Genomic DNA, 22,462 nt, shown 5'->3' with positions numbered 1-22,462 from the left:
GAGAGATGAGCTAAACAGACCTGATTACCCATGCATCAGCCCTTTTCTCTCTGCAAGTTATCTGTACAGATTTGAGCCCTTAACTTCTTGAAACTTTGCACTTCTAGAGAAAGGTAAATGAATAGAGGATTGTTGGGGGTGGCATAGATCTGGGAAGGAGGAAAAAATAAATAAATAAAAATGTAAAAATTGAGAGCAGGATATTGAAACTGGCCTGAGGTTAGTCATCAACATAGCTAAAAGACATGCCATTCTAGTGCCCTTGATTGTAAAATTCAATCTTTACACAATACATGAGCTAATAGTTGAATGTCAACACAGGAAGCTTTCAGGCTAAGTGTTAAGACACAGAAGCAGGAACCTGAACACAGTGAATCCCTGAAGGTGCTAAAGAAAAAAAATCAGAACTGTATTTATATTCATGGAAACATCACACTACACTGGTGCTCTCCACCAGAGCCACACCACCTCATTAGCTGAAGGTCCAGCACTCAACTCTGGCTAGTGTAGGTTTGGCACACTTTGCTCTCAGGTCACACTGAAGCCAACAACCACCAAACTGCTCATCCCCCAGATAATTAAACCTATTAGAGGGGTCAGGGCAGTTTTCCTGTTACCAAGGATCAGAACTTGTGGTGCTTTTAAATTAGCAACTGGAAAGTTAGCATATTGCTTGCAGGCTTTTTGTCTACGTTTTTAAATAAAACACTTCACCATGTGGTTTTAAGAAATAGATTTTAAAAAAAAGCAGAAATTTTCCCTTTTTGTGGGCAGAAACTGCTGAAAGAGAAAAGTCCCAGGACTGTGGGAACCCAAACCAGAGAGAACAGAAATTAGTGGCACTTGGAACCCTTATTAAATCTCTCCCCAGCCACATCCTATAGCTTTAAGATGAGAGGAGGCTTAATTCCAGAGCCGACATTAAAAGACATGTACCTAGGCATGTGAAAAGTGAGGATATGAAGCTTGACTGCTCACTCGGAAGTAACTCTGTACCCTCCTATGGGGATGCGATACTTGTGTTTTACAGGACAATGAAGAACTACAGCAGCATTCAAGCACAACATAAGAAATAAAGCCTCCCTTCCACATTGCCAGCTCCAGGAGGTACTGGGAGAGCAAGACCCAAGACTCCACTTCCAGTGCCACAAAAATCACTCCACCACTCAGGCAAAAGATACCAGATAGTATTTGCTGGCCCTCACAAGCCCTGGGCTTGGTGGAAAAGTAGAGGACCAGCTACAGATCCAAAAAAATGATAACCAAAGCAGGAATCTTCAGCAATTAATTTTTTGCTGCCCCAGATGGAGTTTCTCTACCCCACTCAGACTGCTGGGACAAATATACAGTCAACATACTTGTTCCTTTCCACCTCTTCCCCTCAAGCCATGCCTATCCCTTCTGCCCTCTTCCCCACACAAGCCTTCCCTTCCCACTTGCTACAATGCTACCCTAAAAAATTTGTTGAACTAACAGCCTGTGTTGTGAATAACCCCTTCCCCCTCCCCCCCACTCCCAACTTAAGATCCTGGGCACTTCAAAGCAGAAAGTTTTGCAATTACTCAGCAGCTAACACAATAGGACCTAATTCTAGATTGCTCTTTGCTGTTGTCTTTAATGATCAGTTATTATGGTAAGACAAGTCTCAGTAGATTAAAGAAGGAGGGGCTTCAACAAGACATTGCTGAACTTGGCCAGTAGGCTTTATTTTGTTTCTTAATGTCTTACTAATAATGATGTTGTTGTATTGTGTTTTCGAGCTTCAAAATGTACATCAGTCTGGTACAGAGATCAGGAGATCTCTGCTCTTCCAAGAGGAAGTGAAAGAAGAGTCACACAGCCCCTCGAAGGCCCTGAGAGCAGACTGCCCATTTATTCCTCATCTCCATGCCCTGATGGATCTTAAATAAAAAACAAAGCAATTTCCCCACAGAGAGAGCCCACCAGCTTGTAACGTAAAGGGGGGCAATCTATGCTTTAAACAGGATTAAAATCAGCCAATTCTTTGTCACTCCTGTCAGTAAGCACGCTGCAAGAAGACGTAGTGACAACTCAGCTTTGACATTAAGAGGAAGCAGTGATGCAGGTGGCACATACACAAGTGAAATGGTTAGAGGCCAGTACAATACATGGAGCATGCACAAAAGCTGCAAGGAAACCATACATTAATTCAGAGAAGGAAAGTGAGGGGTACAACCTCCAAATCTGAACCAGCAGTTCCCAAACTCAAACACACTGCACACTACCAAATTAAAGCTACGCAACCTTAAGTAGCACCAGCAAACACGCATCATATAAAGTCCTGAAATTACACGCCGGCTCAGGCATACCGACCGCAGTCACTATGACAAGTCGGCTCGGGCAAACCACTGACAGGCTGTCTGCATACCACCGGCGATACCCATACCACCACCCTAGACCTACACCTTAGACACTGGAGGCTGCAAGCAAGAAAGGAACAGTCGAAAACACCCTGGGTCAGCCCAGGTCCCTCCGTGCTCTGCCCCGGGGTGCAACAGGGCCTGGCTGTTACTTTCAGGGGCTCGTCCTACCACTGTCTCTCACAGAAGGGGAAGCTACTGAAAGAGCAGCAACTCATCTCTGAGGACAAAAGAAAACCGGCCACCAGAGCAAGGGTCAGGGCGAGTGCCACCACCTGCTCCACAGTGAGTTTCGCCAGGGCCGGAGAAAGAGATTAACGCCGGGACTTGGGGCAGGTGCAGGGTCCCCCAGGCAGGGCCCGTCCAGAGGAATGCAGCCCCGGGAGGCTCCTACCTGCTGAGGGAGATGGCAGGTGCGGTAGGAGACAGCCAGGCGGGGGGCCGCGGGCGGGCGGCGGGCGCGGCCGGGGCTCAGCAGCCCCAGGAAAAGGAGAACTAAGGGGAGACCACCGACCCCCACCGGCAGACGCATCGCGAACCCCAATGAAAAGAGCCGCGGCAGCCGCCCGCTTTATAGCGCGGCCCCGCCCCCGCGCGTGCAAACCCGCCTCGTGATTGGCTGTCCAGCGATGGGAGGGGCGGGGCTCTACTGCGGGACGCTGTTGACTTTGTAACACAAGCCGGGATTGGCCACCACAGGGAAACATTAAAAAAATAAAAAAATAAAAAACATGAAATGAAATGGAAAAGGCACGGTGATTGGCCCCTTGCGTTTAGATGCGATTGGCGGCCTCGTGCGTTCCCCAGCGTCTCATTGGCTTGCTGCTTGCCGACGGGCTGGGTTGATGCCGGGCCCAGCTTGAACTTGTTCTTTCGCCCGCTCGGAAGCGCTGGCGCACGTGACCCGCGCCTGGCGTGCCAGAGCGAGGCTGTGTGCATCACTTCCTCTCGAGCGGCAGCGGCGGCGGCGGCGGCGGCGGCGGCGGCGGCAGCGGGTCCTTCAGCGTTTCGGTCCCGAGGTGAGTTCCCCTCCCCCACCCCCAATTATCGCTCCTCAGATAAAGGTGCCAAAAAGGCCGCGCTGAAACGCGCGGGCTCGGCGGGAGGGTCTAAAGTAAAGTGCACGGGGGTTGAGGTTTTTTTGAGGGAGGGAACGTCTGTCAATTTTACTTTTAATTTATTTTTTTTAATTTAAAAAAATTTTTAAAAGTAGAAAAAAAGAATTTTTAATTTGCCAAAAAATTTTAAAAGTAAAAAAAAAGAGTTTAAAGAAATAGCCCAGTAGAGGGCACCAGACATGGTGTGAACCGGCGTGAGGGTAGCCGGCCCTGCACAGGTAGGGTTTCCAACAGCCCCCGTGGCAGGCGCTGCTTGCGGCAGCGGCGAGCAGCAAGAGCATTCGGGCGCTGAGGGCTAAAGCTGGTTCTAACCTGTGCTGTTACTGTCCTGACAATAAGGTGTTGCTGGGATAAGACCAGCATAAAGAAGCTGAAACGCTCAGTATGATCTGGGATCCTGGTTTTCCCTGATTTAAAAAAAAACAAACCCAATTTTCAAGTTAAAACTAACCCAAAATCCATGTTTTTCTGTGATTAAAATGAAACGCTGCTAATATATAGATATACTAGCAGAAGGACCTGTTCTTTACCCAGGTTGTTATTTTTGTAATTGCAGTGTGTGTTTGTTTTCAAAGGACTTAGTACATGTTTAGGTCAAAAATACGGTTTGTTTTCAAAGCACTTGCCACGTGTTTAGGTCAAAAATGTTGTTTGTTTTTAAAGGACTCGGTGCAACATATTTAACACGGGTGCGGCATTTCAAATGGCATCTGAATAAGTCATCTTTATTGTAGAACTTGTTTGTAAACAGTGTTGGCAGTGTTTTCTGTTGGCACCAGTATATGCAGCCCTCTTCAACTAGCATCTCTGGAGCAAGCCACATATAATTATCCGTGTGAACAGCGTTGTTCTTTTAAATAGTGACTGGAAACCCCAAAAAGGGTCAAGTGAAAAATAACCTGCCTATAATTTTCCTCAGGTGGTATTCAGTGATATGGAAAGGTTTAGCATAGATAAGACCAACCATTCTTGAGTTATAGGTGAACATACATACCCTTCATTATATATATATATAGAGAGAGAGAATAGTGTTTCATTTTGATCATGGAAGAATGTGGATTTTGGGTTAGGTTTTTTTAATCTGAAAATTGGGGGGTTCTTTTTAACAGATAAAACCAGGATCCCTGCTTATGATATTTTGTAAATGCTATTTGGAGGTGTTAGCAGAATCTGCAAAAATGTGTATGTTCACTGGTTTTACTTCTCTTCTCACCCCTCCTCTGTGTCTGTAGAAAAGTGGATTTGACAGTTTTTCAGACTATCCATTTGTGGTTTTTTCTTAGCTGACAAAGTGAATAGATAATGGTGTTTTGAGTACATGGTGTTAAGTCTGGCAAATGCTCCGCACCTAAAATTCCCATTGATTTCTCTCTCTTTCACCATTAAAATATTTTAAAGTTTAGGATTATTGTTTTTCATTCTTGTGATTCTGTTCCACATTGAGACTTTTATTTTCTTGGTATTGTCTGGTGACAATGAATAAACTCATAAGCCATGTCCAGATGAGTGCAGCTATGTGGTATGTGGCACCATGCAACATGCATTCAGGTGTTCTCTGCACTGCTGCATTGCAGCGTAGGGGATTATTTTGGACCCTAGGAGATCATGGGGTCAAAAAACCCCTCATGGAAAAAAGAGTGGCGGCGCACATGGCAGCAAAGCATGCTGCCCAAAACCAAACCATGGCCAGCTGGTGCCACACTCTGGCTTCCAGCCAGGCTCCCTGCTGCAGGAGCACTGCAGCTGTAGCTTACCTGGAGCCTAGGAAAGGCTGCTGGCACCAGCAGAGTTACTGGCCCCAGCCTCCTCTACCTCACCCAGATAACCTGCTCCATGGCATAGGCATTGCCCAGGGACAAGGAGCAGCAGCACAAGGTGCCGGGGGAAACAAACATCCACGCTCATGTGGACATGGCCATAGAGACCTACCAGTAACCTAGGACTAGTTGATTAGTTTTGGTATTATATATAACAGCATACACAGTCAGATGCATTAGCACTGGTGTATAATATCTGCCCCCCAAAATACATTATCACTGTGTATAATGCCTGCCCTAAAAATACAATACTATTTTTGTTTGGTCTCCCCATGCCTTTTTGTCTTTCTTTGTCTCATCTGCAAGCTGCCTGGACCAGGGATTGTCAAAATTAAAATCTTGCAATCACTGTTTTTGGTGCATAGTCACAAGTCTTAAAATCTGCTTTTGGCTACTGGAGGTCTTGTTCAAAGTCTTGCTTAATTAAAGAAATAATACTACTAATGATTTGGATGTCTTGCTTTCAAAAGCTTCTTTCCAAAGTCTGAGGAGTAATCTTCACTCACTTGCACCCTAGATAGTGCTGCAGGCTGATGATGTGGAAATTGGTTTCCATTAGAACACAATAAAAACACATTCTCATGCTTGTAAGTTTTACTAGACCATGTTTGGCTAATCTGACCTTTACTTTTATGTGGATGCACTTCTTTCACTGTAATAACTAGCATATAAGATTTATAAAGCCTCCATTAATCCAGTTATACAGTTGCTTCCGATCATTTTGAGTGGCTTGCCCATTACTACTTGAAGTGGTCCAGAATAGTTTGTCAGTGTTTTGATATGAAAACTTTGGCCACCTTCTTCCAACCTCTTGTAAAGTAGTGGTTTACTCCTTAAGTGTTTCTGTTGATTCTGGTGGACAGTTCAAGGTAAAGGGCAGCATTCCCTGTGTGCAAGCATGGCTAAAACTATAACCAATTTTGTTAATATAAAATTGGTATCTCTAGAGCAGGGGACAACAACCTCCCGGCACACATGCCAGTGTATGGCATGTGAAGACATTTTGCTTGGCACACCAGCCCTTGGGGCAGCTAGAAGTAGAGCTACAGTGGGCCTGATCCTTCTTGTGGCATCACAACCCTGGCCCCTTCCCTAATGTCCGCCCCAAGGCACACATGTACCCACTCCCAGCTGTTACCAGATTTGCCTGTCACTTTTGGGGTATACTCATTTATTAGGAGTGTGTTTCTGGGGTCTTTGTATTTCTATCAGTGTACTGCTTGTGTTACTTGTGTTTCTGTGTGGAGCTGTATCTCTCCCTTCTGCAAGTCCTCACCCCAATGGAGCTATCTTGCAGGACTCAGTTTCAATGGGGCTGGGTTCCTCCAGCCACCAAGTCAATCAAATACATACACATATGCACACACATTAACATAACATACCTGACCCAGCTAGGTTGATCAGCATGTACAAGCTGACACCCTCATATGCCAGGAATCAGTTCATCAGGGCAACAATAAAATGCAGTCAGACACAAGCACACAGGTGAACAGATCACCTCTGAATCAGGCTGGGTGTCCAGCTGACACCCTCTTGGGCCAATATTTGGTTCATTAGGGCACGTCTGAGCCAAACTGGGCCAATCAGCCCGTACAAGCTGAACCCCTTATGTGTCTCAAACTCAGCACGTCCCAATCTTTTGCCCTGACTGTCCTAGTAGTGGTAGCCTCTTGATGAGCAGACCCCACAGTATTTTGGGGCTTTGCAGGGATCTTTGACTTGGGTAAAAGAAGCGTCGCTGCAGAGCAAGTGGGAAACGGGAAGGAGAGAAGGAAAAATTCAGCCAGTTACCACCAGCTTGACTATAGAAGTTATTTATTGCTAAGTATATGAAATTTATGATGGTACTAGTAGTAATAGCCATGCAAGCAAAAACAAACAAAAATAATTACAATATTACCCTGGTTCAGGTGAGTATTTGGGCAATATAGATTAGGGCTCATGCTTACTTAATAAAATTCAGGTTCAAAAAGCTATGCCGAGAGAGAAAGCTGGGATCTCACCATGTCAAGGCACTCAGGTGTTTTGTTGACAGGCAGAGTTCATAGCACAATTGGGAAGGTTAAATGGGCAACCAAAAGAGTATCTGTTTATCCTAGTTTCTTGAGAGCAACAGCGGATGGTGTTAGAGATTTCTGCTTCTTGAAACACACTATTTGCTGCTTTACAGGTTTCTTATACCCTTAGTCCAGCCTCTTCAAAGCAGTTTTTTAATTGTGTAAATCAAGAGAGTCCCAAGCCATAATTGACAGGAGAAATGCTGTTATTTAAACAGGTTCAATTTAAATGAATTGCCTCTTCCAGGAACAAGGGGTTATCTGGTTTGGAATGTCTCAAGAGACTGATTAACAACCAGGAAAAACCAAAGGTTTTAAGGAGTAACCAGACACCTAGGAGCCAGTTTATCTTCTATAGTCTTAATAATTTCAAACTGGAAGGGATACCACATTATTTCTTCTCAGATGGCCTAACTATGCTTGCACTGTGAAGTCATCATCTGTGTTTTGTATTTTGCCTGTTGTGAATAAGCCTCAGCTTAGTAAGACTCTCAGATCTTACTGTAGTCTTTTACTGGTGCCTTGATTTGGTCTGTTTTCTAAAACAGGAAATCCCAAGGGCACATGGAACAGACTTAAGGGAATTACTTGGAGTGTTCATAAACTTTGTGGGGAGGACTTCCACCAGTCATCCTGGGAAAAGTATGACAGCACTTGTGGTCAGGGCTCCAACGGACTGGACGTTGTGATGAACCCGTAACCATTGTTCAAATGTCACCCATACCCCCTTTACCTTGGTCTCTTGCCTCATCATTCCCTAACCCAGCAACAGAGTTTTAGTCAATCAAGTTTAAATAGGCCTTTCATGATGGGACCGGGGAAAGTATGGCCCAAGATGCCCATTAAACTTTTCTTCTGCTTAGTTCTGGTTAGATAAGGTATGGGGGAGGAGGGAAAGAGAAAGTCCTTTGTAAATCCAGCAGTCTGGTTGCCAGGGTTCCCTCAAGAACAACGAGCAGAGCTGTGGCTCCGCAGACCCCAGTGCAGCTGCTTGCAGCATTCTGGCTGCCTGCCACAGCTGCCCCGGACTCTGGGCAGGCCACGCTGTGTGCAGCCCAGGCTGCTTGCATCAGGCAGCATGGAGAGCTGCACTGAGGTCCATGGAGGCCCAGCCTGGCTGGCAGGTGCCACACGCACCTTGGGGTGGACTCTGGGGAAAAGGCTGGAGTTGCACTGCCCCAAAAAGGATCGGACCCCTTGTAGCTCCCTCGTTGTCTGTGCACCAACATCTTACAAGTTGATTTTGTGGGTTTTTTGGCGCTCTGCCCAAAACCGTTGCTGACCCCTACTCTAGAGCTAGCTTGGGTGGATATACAAATGCTTTTGTCTGTTATGTCAGCATTCTGATGCCTCAATTTTGGGAAAAGATACCATGGTTTCTATCCCATTTTAACAGATGGATAAACTGTACTTCATCTTCAATAAAGCCCTCAATTTAAACAAAATCTTCCATTTCTTTTATTTAATGGGTTTGGAACCAAATCCGTCAAACAGACTTGTAGTAGCATATTTTTACTTGCTAATGAGCTTCATCCGAGACTTGGTAAGTCTCTGAAGAGAACTGGAATAGCTGTGGGGTTTAAGTGAAACTGTAGAAATAACAAGACATTCTAGGCTTTTAAAAGTCATCTTGTATACATTTTAGGTTTTCTGCTTAAAGTGGTAGCGTGTTTTTTCCTTTCATAAGGAAGATTTGTGCTGTAGTCAGATGGCTTACTATTTGGTTAAATTATACCCGTGGTTTGGGACTGTGAGGAGTGGTCTTTGGAGCGCCCTAGGAGAACATGATTGCCTTGAGCCCTGCTGGAGGGGCAGGTTCAAGGCAGAGCAAGTGCAGAGTCTGGACCAGGGAGAAACGGGGACGGGGCCTGGTGCCCAACAAACAGAGAGTGACAGTGACGTTGCAGTGACATCTGCAAGGCATGGGATGTGGTGTAGGAGCAGATGGAACCACGTAATTAACCCTAAAGGGTTACAGGGACACAGATGGGCAGAGAGCACCCACTCGGCTCAGGAGCAGAGTCAAGGTCAGCGGTGTTCAGGAGGGACCTGCTGGCTAACAGATAGAGTAAGGCTCACTTTAGGACTCCCAAGGCAGCCTCCCTTTCAATCCAATAACTTCACTGAGGTGTGGTGGGCAAGATGGAGGGGAGGCTACCCTAGAGGCAGAGCAGGGCACTGGTTATGGGGCCACCTTCGTCACCACCCCTGGGACTTCAGTGTGCTACAGCCAAAAAGCATTGCCTCAGGCCATGTAATTAAAACCATTTTTTCCTCTAAACAAATGCAGTGAGAGGTTCTCCAAATACAGTATCAAATTCCTAGTGTCACTCAGTTATGTTAGAAAGGTTTATTGTGATCAAACATTTTAAGGACACTGATCATTGGAAATCTAATTAGCTTTCAAAAAAACAAATTGCAAGTCCCAAGAGACTTGCATCTGCATGAGTCCTCCTGACAACTTCTTTTATAAAAAATATAAATACAGTTGTAAATGTTTTGTTTCCTGTTGCTGTTTGTTTGGATTTGCTAAGCAATAGAAGCTGTGAAATCTAGTTTTTCAAATGCATAAACCATAAATAAGGTTTCTTTAAATTTGTCTCTCTAACATCTTCAGGGTTGATCAAATTAAACTGAAGTAATTTTGAATGGAGATTTTTTTTTATTTAAACATATACAGTTAACCCAGTGGCATATATTAATGGCTAACTATAATCCTAGAAGAAACAACAGCTTTGACAGCAAAGTGTCTGAGCAAAAAAAAATTGTAATTCAAAGCAAAATTATTTCTTTTAACTCTGAAAAATAAAATGGAGACTTCATGTGCTAAGTATCAGTTCAAAAGAAAGCTGAATTATAGTTCCCTGATAATAATCTTTGAAAGTTCAGTATGTAGTTCTAAACAGAGTTCAGTGACATTAGAAAGCACAGTAATTTTGCAAGAAAATTTAAAACCCAATAGTAAACTTTTAGCAAATTATGTCAACTGTAACTAGATCAGACTAACAAAACCTATGGCATACCAAAGTCAATGGTGCATTTTGTATGTTTACCCTCTGGGGTCAAATTGTAGGATTATGACCTTAATTCAGAGACCAGTCCTCTGAGGTTCTGAGCATCTTTTAAGAATTGTAAACTGCTGTCATCTCTCATCGTCACACAAGTTGATATTTGTTTGCAGAATTGCCTCTAATGGAGTTGTCTGTCCTTTTTTTGAAAAAAAAAAAAAACAAAACTCATGTTGCAATTTCATATTAAAAAGATTCCAGAACAGTTGTGTTCTAAAACTTAGATGGAGTTACTATACTACTTCCTCAGATGTTTGGCTTATTAAAGAAAATAGCAGTATATGTGCTTCTATACAATGAAAATCTCAACAGATTATTCTAATTAATCTTTTCCCAGGTGACACTGTGAGCATATGAATGACAAGAGAAGACTCCTAACTGCTTCTGTAATCTCCATCCAGAACTCTTGTTTTGTGTATCCGTCTTGTCAGAACTGCTTTTCTAAGCTGATTTTAGATTCCAGAAGGTAAGTCCATCTTGGAGGGCCATTGCTAAACCTTAATTTGGAAAGCACCTAGCACTGTTTGGGTGCTATTGATTAGTGTAACCTGTGTATAGTTGTTAAAAAAATCGGAAGTTTTAGAATTGTGCTGGACGGCCTGAGTAATCAGATTAATGATGTAATAAGAGATAATACTAATAGTATTATAATGGTACCTACAGTACATTTGAATTAATTCTGCACTCCAAGAGTACATACAGATGTTCAGGGAGGTTAGGGAAAGTTTAGATTGCAATAAAAATAGTAGTCCACTCTAGTTTAGTTCACTCAGTGCAGACCTTACATACAGATTCATAGTTAAGTGAATCTCAGTGCAAACTGTACAGAAATTCAGGAAGGTTAGATTAGTCTAAAAATGGCTGGCCTGATCCAGTTCAGCTCTACCTCTAAGGCAGTTTACTTGGATCAGGTCTGGCAAGACTGATCTAACTGAACTCCCAGCACAGCCTGTGTCTAAGAGCCCAGCTTCTGGCCCCAGCCCAAGGGCTGTGGTTTTCCTATGACTCCTACCCCCTGAAACCAGACTATCAGTAGCTCCTGGCCTCTCCCCCAGACAGACATCCTCCCACCCTGATATTTCTGATTTTCTTCCCCCTTGCTCCTCGCCGTGGACCCTACTTGCTCCTATGATCCACCTCACAGACCCCGCTTGTCCCCCCGCCCCAGCCTCCCTAGATCCTCCTCGCAGATTCTGCTTGCCCTTTCCTCCCCCAATTCAATCAGGCCCCCCGCTAGCCCCTCCATCCTGGCTTACCTTGTATAAGGTGGCCACTTTCAACACAAACCAAAACAAACAGGGAAAAAAACCCAACACCACCCCATGGAAAGTGCATTTTCTACTTAGCCACCCCTCCTTTTCACTGCTGCTGTCATCACTGCCACCAGCTCCTCCTCCAGGCTGCCCAGTGGGGCAGCAGTGGCAGTAGAAAGGAGCTGCAGGGCAGCCTGGGCGCAGGCTGCAGGAGGCCACAGCAAGAAGGGCCCAACAGCAGCAAGGGGAAGGTGGCTGATTTTTTTTTCCCCCCCCTCCCAGCAGCAGCTTCTGCCCAGCTACCTCCACTGCCACTACTGCTCAAGATGGTGCAATTGGGTCCAGAGCTGGTGCAGGGCAGGTCGGGGTCAGGGCTGTGCACGTAGGTCCCAGCTGGTCTGGAGCTGGTCTGCTTCAGCGGTGGTGAGTCCAGAGTGGATGTAGGGTCAGGGCTGTGTGCTCAGCTGCTGGTAGCAGTGGTGGGGAGGAGCTGTAGGGTGTGCAAGTTCTAGGCTGTTGCAGGTGGAGGAGGGGGAAGTGTGCTAACCAGCCCACAACAGTTCCCCAAAAATATCTTTGTGGCCTGTGGGCCTAAATAATTACCCACCTCTGCTATAAGCAAATTAATCAGAGTTTAGTGTACCAACACTAGTTGTGGAACAGACTATTTTATAAGAGGAAAACTAATGATTATGAGGCAGAGGAGAGGTGCTAATTAAACAAAGCACTTTCCATGGGGCCCCCTTGAGTGCCAATTCACAAGTGCCTCTCTAATGCCCTGAGGCACTATGACTTAATCCAGCAGCTATACAGATGGTGGCATGGGTTTTCTTCTGGATTGTGGTGTCGGTGTTTTTTTCTGTCTGTTTTGGTTTGTAGGTTTGTTTGGGTTTTTTTAACACAGTTCGTACACCCTTCCAAATTCCCAATTTCTGCAACTGCAGACAATATCATCCTCCTCTCCTAATCCTCCGGAGGCCTCCCTTGCCACATGTCCAGAGGGTGCCTAAACTTTTCCCTTTCCTCTTTCGCAACATTTAATCAAATGTACAATGAAACCCATGATGCAGAGACTGAAGGGTATTCAGAGAGCCAATATCACAAGTGCTAAATCAAGAGCTGGATTTATAAAGCTGGATATCTCTGTAGTTTGAGAGAGAGAGATGCAGTTTCAAATGCTTGAGGAGGTTTTTGTTTCCTGTCTGGTTTATCCAGTATGCTAGATACTGCAGTAAATATACAAGAAGAAGTAATTCCGTAATACATTGACATAAAAATAAACTGCTGTGCCAGGAGTTTCAAAGCCAAATTGCTCTTCCTCCAAAAAAAAAAACAAAAAAAACATAAAGGACCTTCCCTTTCCCAGGCCCCTGACAGGCTTGTGCTTAAATAGTAAAAGAGCTTCATTGACACTAATGGGACCCTGCGTAGATGTGGGAACATAAAACTGGATGTATTCTGTGCTGTAGAGTCCAGTCCACTGCCTTGTGTAGTCAGCTGCTTGTCAAAAGGGTCCATGAAAGCTGCCTTTTCACATCCTGCAGCCACAAAACACCCTGTGGAGGAAAATGCCTATAATGAATCAAAAGGAAGGAGCAGAGGAGATGACAACTCTATCAATGCCTTAGTCACCATGAAGTTTATTAGATATATGCTTAGCTGGTCCTAAGGGGAAGACCAGGCCCTAACCAACAGAGAAGGACACCATGGGGGGGAAAATTCCTTCCTGCCCTAAATCTGGTAATTTGTTTTGAGCCTGAGCAGCCAGATATTTGAGAGGTTTCTAAGAACCAATATGAAACCAATGCATGCCAGCCCACCACCCAGCTAGGCAGGCACCAGAAGAAAGAGAGAGAAAAATCAGGAGCAAAGCCAAATAAAGCTTTTGGTTTGGTTTTTGCGGAGAACTGGGGGGGGGGAACCTTCCTTCCTGGCCCCACAGGCAAAAAGCAGAAGACTTAAAGCATAGGATTATCAGAAATCTCCTGCATGAAAATTGAGTGGCTGTTTGTTTTGTTTTTTACCGCCGTAATTATTGCTGTTGCCAAATATTCAGATGCACATATCATATGTACTTATTGCTCCAGAGACATTCCGCGATCCTGTTATACTATCTGTTCCATAATCTTTTCAAGATCCATCTTGAAGCAGTTTGGGTTCTTTCCCCACATTGTTCAGAAGATGATTCCAAAACATTGCTTCTCTGCATGTTAGAAACCTCTTCCTAATTTCCAGTTTTTTCATTACCAGCTTGAAGTTATTTGATTGTACCGGTGTTTCTCTTTAACTTGGATAGCTCTTCTTCCTCCCTAACGTTCACTTCACTAACATTTTCAAAAAGTAATTAAATGCCCGCTCAAACTTTATTTTGCTAAGCTAAACAAACCAAGCTGTTTTAAACTCCTCTTGCAAGGGAGACTTTCCATTCCTGTAACTATCCTAGTAGCCTTTTTTATCTGTTCCAGTTTATATCAGTCCTGGTGATCAGAATTGTATCCAGTGTTCTACATGAGGAGTCTGCACTTAATGAGCTCATAGAAGTTTTGGGGCCTTTAAGCGCAAAGATTAAGAGAAAACCGTAACTTTTTGAGGTATGATGTGCTGGGATGTGCACAGATGTAACGCCTACGGTGCCTATACATATGCAGAGAGGCTGGTTCAATGCGTTGTAATTGCAGCGTGTTGGAGCACGATAATTACTGTGTTCCAGCAGACTCCAGCATCGTGTATCAGCGTCTCTGCCCTGAAAAATGGCAGTGGGGGGGGTGTTTTAACTAAAGCTGGTTTGACAAGCTACAATTAAAACACCCCCATTGCCATTTTTTAGTGTGGGGACACTGATACGCGTGATACTCAGAACACTTTAATTAGAGCTCCAATTAAAGCGCTTCCCCCCCCACCCTGCAAACTTCCAGAGCACATCTATAAATGCCCTTAGTATTTTAAACCCAAGAGTCTATAAACACATGCAACTTAAGACCAGTCTACATTTCCTGGAACACTTCAGAAGCATGCTGGGAAAATCAAGTAATACCTCAAGTTGGTCCTTTGTGTCAGTTCAGTGTGTGGACACTGAGTATCCCATGTTTGCTTAGTGTCTGGTCAGTCCTCCAGCCATCCCAAATACTTGCAGAGCAAAGGGGCTGCTCTGAAATGAAGCCAGGACTCTTTTCTCCCCCTAGTGGTGTTTTGGCAGCAATGCAATTCCTAAAAAAACAAGTCTATTTGGAACCCTTAGCAGCATACGTGTGGACACTTGCAAACCAGTTCCCAATCAGTGATATTCTTGGACCAGTTCAGGAGTGATGTCTGTCTACACCCTTAGTGAGACTTAATGCAGATTAAAAGCTCTTGCAACTGCACCAATTGACAAATGGTACTATGGGACCATTACTTGCTGTTGAAGTCAGTTAATCACTTTGCTGCTTTTTTTTTTTTTTTCAGGTTTAACTGTCTAAAATGCGGCTGTGCAGGTGAAGCTAAGGATGCAAACTACAGATATAGACTCTCCCTTAAAGTAGCTGATGCTAATGATCTGTTTCACATTACTGTATTTGGAACCTGCTTAGATCCATTCTTTGGGATCACAGCAGGAAGATTGCAGAGGTAATAGGACGCTTTTTAAAAAAAAAAAACTATATAGCTGCCTTTCATTCAGCCCTACAGTCTGGAAGGAGAGACCATCAAATGAATGGCTTTAAAATGTTTCAGAACTTTTAGTCAACTTGATTTCTGTGCATTATTCTTCACTTGCTGGTGAAAATAGGATCTATGTAAATGTTGACTTATTTGTAGGAAAATATCACCTTGTACTAGCATTGTTTAGCATCTCTTGCCCTGGTAAAAAGCTTAAATTAGGACATTAAAGATCGGAGTAGGAGACCAAATGCTATGTAGCCCTGCTGCTTAATTAGTTTCTTAAGAAGCCAAATTAAGCATTTGGGAAGACCTGGTTCTAAAAGCATTTAGTGTTTTAGTTTGTTGCTCCTTTATTGTTATGACAAGCTGCAGAGGTGCCAAAGAAGAGATTCTTCAGGTATTCCCAGTAAGTTTCACAGTGCCTTTGAGGTTTGGTCCCTCTGTCCATTTGTCCTCTTATATCCATTCATGGTCTAATGGCGGATGTTTACTAATAATGTTTTCCTCCAAGCATGGACACAGATTTTCTTCCTCACTCAAGGTGTGGAGAGCATGTGCCTGTGTTCAATGCCTGGAAATTTGGAACCCTTTCAAAAGGGGAGCATTCCGAAAGTGCAGCAGCTGTTACATTTTGATTGTTGTGAGAACTGATGGAGAATGATATAATGATTGTTATGGGTGAAGGAGCCAAGGATGATACAAGTGTAGCAAAATACTGCTTGAAGTGAACATATGGTTCAGTGTGGTTTTATTTCCAAACTTCAAACCTAGGGCTTGCTGTGATCTAAGATTTGTTTTAGCCTAACTTAAGCAAAATGGTTCTTTCTCCTCTTTTTATGGATACAGTTGCCATTATATGCAAGTATATCTATTTCAGTATGGAAATGGGAAATAAACAATTTCAGCACGAGGCACCTTTATACCAGTATCACTGCACTTGTAGTAGAGGTTATACCAGTATAATCATATTGATTAATTTAAAAAAATGCCTGTAATTGAAAGTTATATCAGTATAGAAAGTGTTGGTACCAAGTTAAAATTGAGCCAGAGTTGTTTACTCTACTTTCCAACTTAATATTTCGCAAGCTGTGGGTATAATTAGAAGAAAGGGAAAACTTTGCAAACAGTAGAGAGTCAGATTGATATTACAGATCACTATTTTGTCATGGTTAATACCTCTCTCTAATGTGTGCCCTATCTTTATTGTAGCCTAGAAGTTACATATACCTTCCTCTACCCAAGCCACTACTTAACCTTTTGTAACTTTTCTTTCAAGGTGTATTCAAGATTTTAACCAAGTAGCAGAAGGAGCAGACAGAGATGAATCTTCCCATGTATTAATTCAAGCAGTCAAAACTTGTTTCATAGGTAGAAGATTAATATTTGGACTGAAGGTAACCTTCTGCATTTGATCCAGTTAAGCTAGTCCAGTTTTGCTAAACAGTTTTCAGTGTTTATAGTAGAAATGGGATGTGATAAAGTATTAAAATATCCAGTAGAGGTAAAAGGAAGCTAGAACATAATACAGAACCTCAAGCCCACATTCAGCAACCCACCCCCTTTCTCAGTGGGTTTTTTTTTTCAGTGATTTCTTATGTAATTTTGAGCAAAGTACTTAGATCAAAAATAGCCTCAGTTTTTTGTGACCAACATAATGCTTCTCGAGTAACTATCAGAGGTACTGAACAACAATTAGTTCCTTTTGAATGTCAGGTAGAACAGTGAGTACTCACCGCCCACAGAAGTGAGGCCCTTGGTGGTTTGGGCAGTATGTGCAAAAAGAAAAGGCTGTGTTTTGGTGTTTTTTTTAAAAAAAAGGAAGTGTGGCCTTGAAATTGTGCAGCTGTTTTTCTGGACATGAAGAATGCAGCAGAATGAGGCTCACCCACTTCAGAAGTATTTTGACATTTATGTTGAAATGTAGCAGTTACAGAAATGATGATGTATGCATTTGTGTTTAACAGCTAGGATTTCATTTATGTGCCTATCAGTAGAAATCTGTTCATTTTCAAATGCTGTTTATATAACCGACATCTGTGGACTAAATCCTGACAAAACCCCCGAGTCATTTCCACTCCCTTAGATATCTTGGGAATTCTGTCTGATATGGGGTGTTTCTGATGCACTTAATACCACAGTACCTAAGCTTGGAAGTTGGAGGATTTCTCAAAATTGCTTTACGTGAGCATACCTCTTACGGTTCTGGCCCTCATGCTCTTCTGTATGTGAGTAGCCCTTTTCCACATGAACAGCCCTGGATGGGAATGATGCTACTAACATAAGTAAAGGTTATTCATGTTTAAAAACTATCAGATTGAGCTTTAGTACAGTCCTCTAAATATACTTGGAAACCTAAAGAAAAAAAATTAAAATATCTAGGGTTGGAGGCAAGACTCTAGTCTCAATCTTTTGCCATTCACATAGTATGCTTCTTTCTAAACTCTTCATTCTCCCTCTCTCATAGGATTAAGCACAGAGAATCTGGGGTTTTAAGGCCTTTTAAAAGATACTTCAGGGAGTAACCACATACGGTGCCTATATGAGGCTGCTCCAATGCACTATAATTGGAGCACATATGAGCAGAGTCTATTAATCAAGTCTACTGGAGTGTAGTAATTGCCATGCTCCAACAGCCTCCCGCATCATCTGTATCGGTGTCTCCACACTTCAAACTGGTGGCAGGGGTACTTGAACTAAAACTACTCAAACAAACTTTAGTTCAAGCACCCTCACTGCCGTTTTGAAGTGTGGAGATGCTAATACACAGGACACCGCAGTGCTTTAATTAGAGCAGCTTTGAGAGCCACTTTAATTAAAGTGCCACCTCCCCACCACCAAAGCACATGTAAAAATGCTCTTAATGACTATCCTAGGGGTGCACCAGTACAGATTTTTGGGCCAATACTGATAGGCAGTCTTTAATGGGACATATCAGCCAATACCAACCTTATTGCCAATATGCAGCCTGGCAGCGTGGAGAGTAGCATCAGGCTGGTAAGTCTGTGGGGTGAGGGGTTGGGGGGGTGGGGAAGGGGCACAAAGAGGGCAGATTAAGGCCCCCACGGTGAGGAAGGAAGTAGGGCTGCGGGTGAGCCAGGGGCACAGGCTGCCCAACTGGGGTGTGGCGCAGGACAGAGCCACGAGTGACTCGTCCAGGGGAGCAGCTCCCGTTGCTGCTCACATCCTGGGGGGGGCATGTGCTCCCAGATCTGCACACAGGGCGAGGCCAGGCTGCCATTGCAGACTGGGGCCGGCGCAGCATCAAGTTCTTTCTGGCGGGAGGGCTGAGCCAGCACTGCACATCAGGTGGGCAGTGGTGGCACTAGGAGGGGGGGCTGCAGTCACCCCACAATTTGCTGTAGCTCTCCCAAGCCCCTTCCCAGTGCTGCCATCATCCACCCTGAGCACAGCCTAGCCCCAGCCCACAGAGGCAACCCACCCTTGCCCCCACACAGATCCAGGGGCACATGCTCCCCCTGCCCTCCCAGGCTGCATGCAGCAGCGTGAGCCCCCTCCCTGCACCCCCTAGATGAGCTGCTTGTGGCTCCATCCCACACCCTGCCCTGGCTGGGCCTTGCCTGCCTGAGCCACAGCCCCACTCCCTCCTTCACTGCTGGGCCTCAATCTGTACCCCCAGATACCTTTCTTAAACACTTATTAGTACCTCAATTTCAGGGGAAATATGTACTGTCCACTGAACTGCTACTCGTTTGTGCAGAAAGTACTGTGAAGATGGAATATAAGTGTTGGTCTCCCTGGTGAGGTCCTTTCTCCACTGAATTCATACAGATTTTTTTCTAGTCCCTCTAAAAAAAGCGGTTGCTGCTATAGACTAAAGGCTTTTGGTTCAAATGTTTTCTGTAGCCTTCAGAAGCACTTCTTGGCAGGGTATGGTCTCCTCTGACTAGCAGGGGCTGCAAGGGAGAGAAAACTCCTTAAACTGTAGTTTAAAATAAATTCTGAGCTGAAGTTTATTTGGCCCTTTCTGGCTCTCAAGCCCCATAAAATTTTGTTCTGTTGTCTACACAAATCATCATGGTAAAGCCTAATTAATTCTTTTGTAGGGTTCTAAACACCAAGATGGAGGGCCCTCTGCTTCTGACAGCATCTTCCAAAACTGCTCCAGAATTAATAGTCAAACAAAAGATCTTACAGCTTGCCAGATCTTCCTGCCAAACACTGCTGTTGCTGGCTTTACAGTTATCAGCTACTTCCATCGGCTCTGGCAGTCTACAGACACGGGGCACAGTCACAACAGTTCGTACTCACCTGACAGTCCTTTAATTGCAGTAGATCAGCCTACCAGGGAGCTCAGCAGTTTTTGCAGCTCCAGCAGCAACTCCTGTTTTGTTCAGTCAGGAAGAGAGAGCTTTTCAGGGCCCTGGCAGCAATCCTTTGGACTGACTTCATCTTCTGTGGATTGGGTAACAACAGAAGATGTTTTAGCTGTGGAACTAGGAGAGGATCCTGGTAAGTGGAATAAACAAGAGGAGAGACCTTTCTCAGCAGAACCGTGCAGTATCATCCCCGGCAATGAAACTGTTCTAAGGTTGGAACTCCATAACTCTTCTAGGGGTGAAAGACATGAACGGAAAGATCATGAATTCAGTTCGCTGCATCAACAGCCAGACACTGATAAATTGGAGAGCATTTCCTCTCTAAAGAGAGACTTGTCAACACCCAGCAGTCACTCAAGGTTATTACACAACTCCTTGGAATTTGAGGTAAAACACTATTGCCCAGAGATTGCTAGCAGATATGACAAATACGAAGAAAAATCTAGGAACTCTGTTTTTCATCAAAGACAAGATTATTCATTCTGCTGTTCAGCTCTGTCACCTGATCCTTCAAGCACAGCCAGAGTGTCTGAAGATGACCCTATGATTTGGGATGAGCTGCCATTCTCTGAAAGTCTAAATGAATTTATAGCCAGAATTGAAAATAACAAGGGTGTGGAGCCCTCAATAGATTCTGCTACACACAAATATTCCCTGCTTGAGAATGGTGAGGGAAATAAAAATCTTGCCAAATCCTCACAAGGCACTGAGGCTGATGATTTCCAGGCTGTATGTGTAACTGGGGGGTCCTCACACCTACAGGAGAATATGAATACTTCCCAAGAGCCTGTTCTGTCCTGTCATCAGTCAAACTTGAAACCAGTAAGTAGCAAAGCATTACAGCACAAGTCTTCATGCAGCCTTTTATCCACAAATATTAAAGAAGACAATGGGGCTTGTTTTATAGCTGATCCACCTCTGCTGCTTCAGACCCAGTGCTCACCAGTAATATTGAAGCCTCATTCAGAGGGCAGTTTTCTACATTCCAAGGAAGCAAATATTACTATTTCAAAGTCCATCAAGTGCCCCACCAACTTAAAAAGTCCTGTTGAGCATGGAGAAAGCCCATATTTACAAAGAAGACAGAAACATGCCCATTTACATTCTGTACATGGCTGCTTAGCCAATTGGGAAAACAAAGGAAATTCTGTTTACCCTCCAAACCAAAAAACAGACTTTACAAGTTGTTGGGTAATGGGCTCGAGTTCTGCAGCCCTCTCTAGTACTAAAATTACAGGCAAGAGAGAATTAAAACCGTTGACAGACTTGCAACAAAAGACCTGCAGGGCTGTAAATGAGAGAGACTTATGGAATGGCAGCTGCCCTGAAGGCAGCTACAATGCTTCTGCTGACCTCTTTGATGCTACTGGTGGGGAGGAGATCGCAATAGATTTTTTAAGTAAGCCTTATAACTCTTCAGCCAAAGATTATGTTTCGACTCAAAAGCACACAGCATCTGAGTTAGCACTTAGTCCATTTGGTGATGGCTGCAGCTATACACAGTGCCAGTTCTTGCATAGTTCCTCTCCTGCTTTTAGTAAACACAGTACACCTATAAGTTATTCACTGTGCAAATCAGAACTTGATACGGTAGGTACCCCAGACTTTGTTCCTTATTCACAGTCAACTCCTGTTGCAAGACCTCTTCAGAAATTAAGACCCTATAGGGAGAGAGACTCCATTTTCCCTAAACTGCCCTCTAAAAATCACACTAAAATCAGTTCCAGATGGAAACAACCTAGATCTTCCTTTAAAAATACTTCACTGAGACAGCTTACCAGCAGACTGCTAAAACATGAAAGGTCAAGTAGTAATCCAAGAGCCACAGACATCAATAAGCTTGATTCACAGTTGTTTACCAACAGTGAGTTGCCTGAAAATGACTCTGACCCTGAAGAATGGATCCCTCCATCAGCAACAAAATTGTTGCAGCCAGCTGAATTTTCTAATTTAAAAACTGTTGGGTTGCAAGCCAGGAGACCAGCTATCTGCAAACACATAGATGACGAACTTGTTTCTGAAAACAAAGGGAGCAGTGGAACCGATAGACGTTTAATAAGCAGGGCTGAGATTCTGAAGACTCCTACATCTGCATGTGCCACTAAGGCCTTTCTCTTAGAAGATTCAGCCCCGGGAGCTTGCTTCTGCTCAGAAATCAAGAGCTGTTTCTCACGTGCAATTGATTCAAGGGGCATATTGGACATAGCAGGTAATTGGTCTCCTGAACTATTTACAGAAAATTTCCAAGCACAAAAGCTTGTTTTTCCAAAACCAGTGTCCTGAAACGGATCTCTACTGTGCCATGTCCCTTATATTTTAACCCTTTGGAAGGATGATCTCCTTACCAAAAGAAGAAAAGCATTATTTTAAAAAGAAGTTTAATTATTCATATTGTTCTTAGCATCTATTGTCTAAAGATGAATTCTGTTTATATGCAAAGCCATGTACTGCACAGATGTTGGGGCACACTGAACCCTGCTCTCACTTTAATTGTGGATTAAATGACTTGGCCCTAGAACATGAAATAAAAGTTTACTTACATGTGTGAGCATTGTAATTAGAGTTGCACAACCTACTTATGTGAAGTTTAGCATTGACAAGAGCTTGCATCTTTCCCACGGAGAGTCTTAGGGTGCAGCCCCACATGCAGAAGTCTGTGCTTGCAGCAGCAAAAAAAATAGTGGAACAAATTTGTGCCATTGCTTTTTGCCACTGTGCATATCCCTACACCATGGGCTTTCGAGTGGGACAAAATGCCTCACTCTTTGGGGAAACTACTGTTTCCCTGCTCC

General features: G+C 43.9%; 2 protein-coding genes across 3 annotated transcripts in view; one reads left to right on the top strand and one right to left on the bottom strand.

The window, feature by feature from the left end:
- Window positions 1–2,919, bottom strand: part of PRCP (prolylcarboxypeptidase) — a 55,495-nt gene extending 52,576 nt beyond the window's left edge. Inside the window, exon 1 of the mRNA XM_019528545.1 lies at window positions 2,776–2,919. Within this exon, the coding sequence (XP_019384090.1) occupies window positions 2,776–2,913 (138 nt within the window). The 5' untranslated portion in view covers window positions 2,914–2,919. The remainder of the gene's footprint in view (window positions 1–2,775) is intronic.
- A 460-nt stretch (window positions 2,920–3,379) lies between these two features.
- DDIAS (DNA damage induced apoptosis suppressor) lies at window positions 3,380–22,227 on the top strand. 2 transcript variants are annotated; one of them, XM_019530410.1, is made up of 5 exons: window positions 3,380–3,400; window positions 10,779–10,907; window positions 15,139–15,300; window positions 16,610–16,727; window positions 19,398–22,227. In XM_019530410.1, the coding sequence occupies exons 2-5, from the start codon at window positions 10,795–10,797 to the stop codon at window positions 21,951–21,953; spliced, it is 2,949 nt and encodes a 982-aa protein (XP_019385955.1). In that variant the 5' UTR covers window positions 3,380–3,400; window positions 10,779–10,794; the 3' UTR covers window positions 21,954–22,227. The 2 variants fall into 2 exon arrangements, with proteins under 2 accessions (XP_019385955.1, XP_019385956.1); XM_019530411.1 differs by lacking the exons at window positions 3,380–3,400; window positions 15,139–15,300 and having other exon boundaries at window positions 10,748–10,907.
- Window positions 22,228–22,462: the final 235 nt, after the last annotated feature.

The sequence above is a fragment of the Crocodylus porosus genome, unplaced genomic scaffold (assembly GCF_001723895.1).
Source record: "Crocodylus porosus isolate Cpor-Errol unplaced genomic scaffold, CroPor_comp1, whole genome shotgun sequence".
Classification (NCBI taxonomy): domain Eukaryota; kingdom Metazoa; phylum Chordata; order Crocodylia; family Crocodylidae; genus Crocodylus; species Crocodylus porosus.
Note: the sequence above shows the minus strand (reverse complement) of the source record. Positions and strands in the feature narration are given on the sequence as shown.

Coding starts and splice junctions, on each gene's coding strand:
- DDIAS (XM_019530410.1), top strand. CDS start 10,795: ATGAATGACAAGAGAAGACTCCTAACTGCTTCTGTAATCTCCATCCAG. Junction 15,301..16,609: donor ACAGCAGGAAGATTGCAGAG/GTAATAGGACGC, acceptor TTTTCTTTCAAG/GTGTATTCAAGATTTTAACC. Junction 16,728..19,397: donor GATTAATATTTGGACTGAAG/GTAACCTTCTGC, acceptor ATTCTTTTGTAG/GGTTCTAAACACCAAGATGG.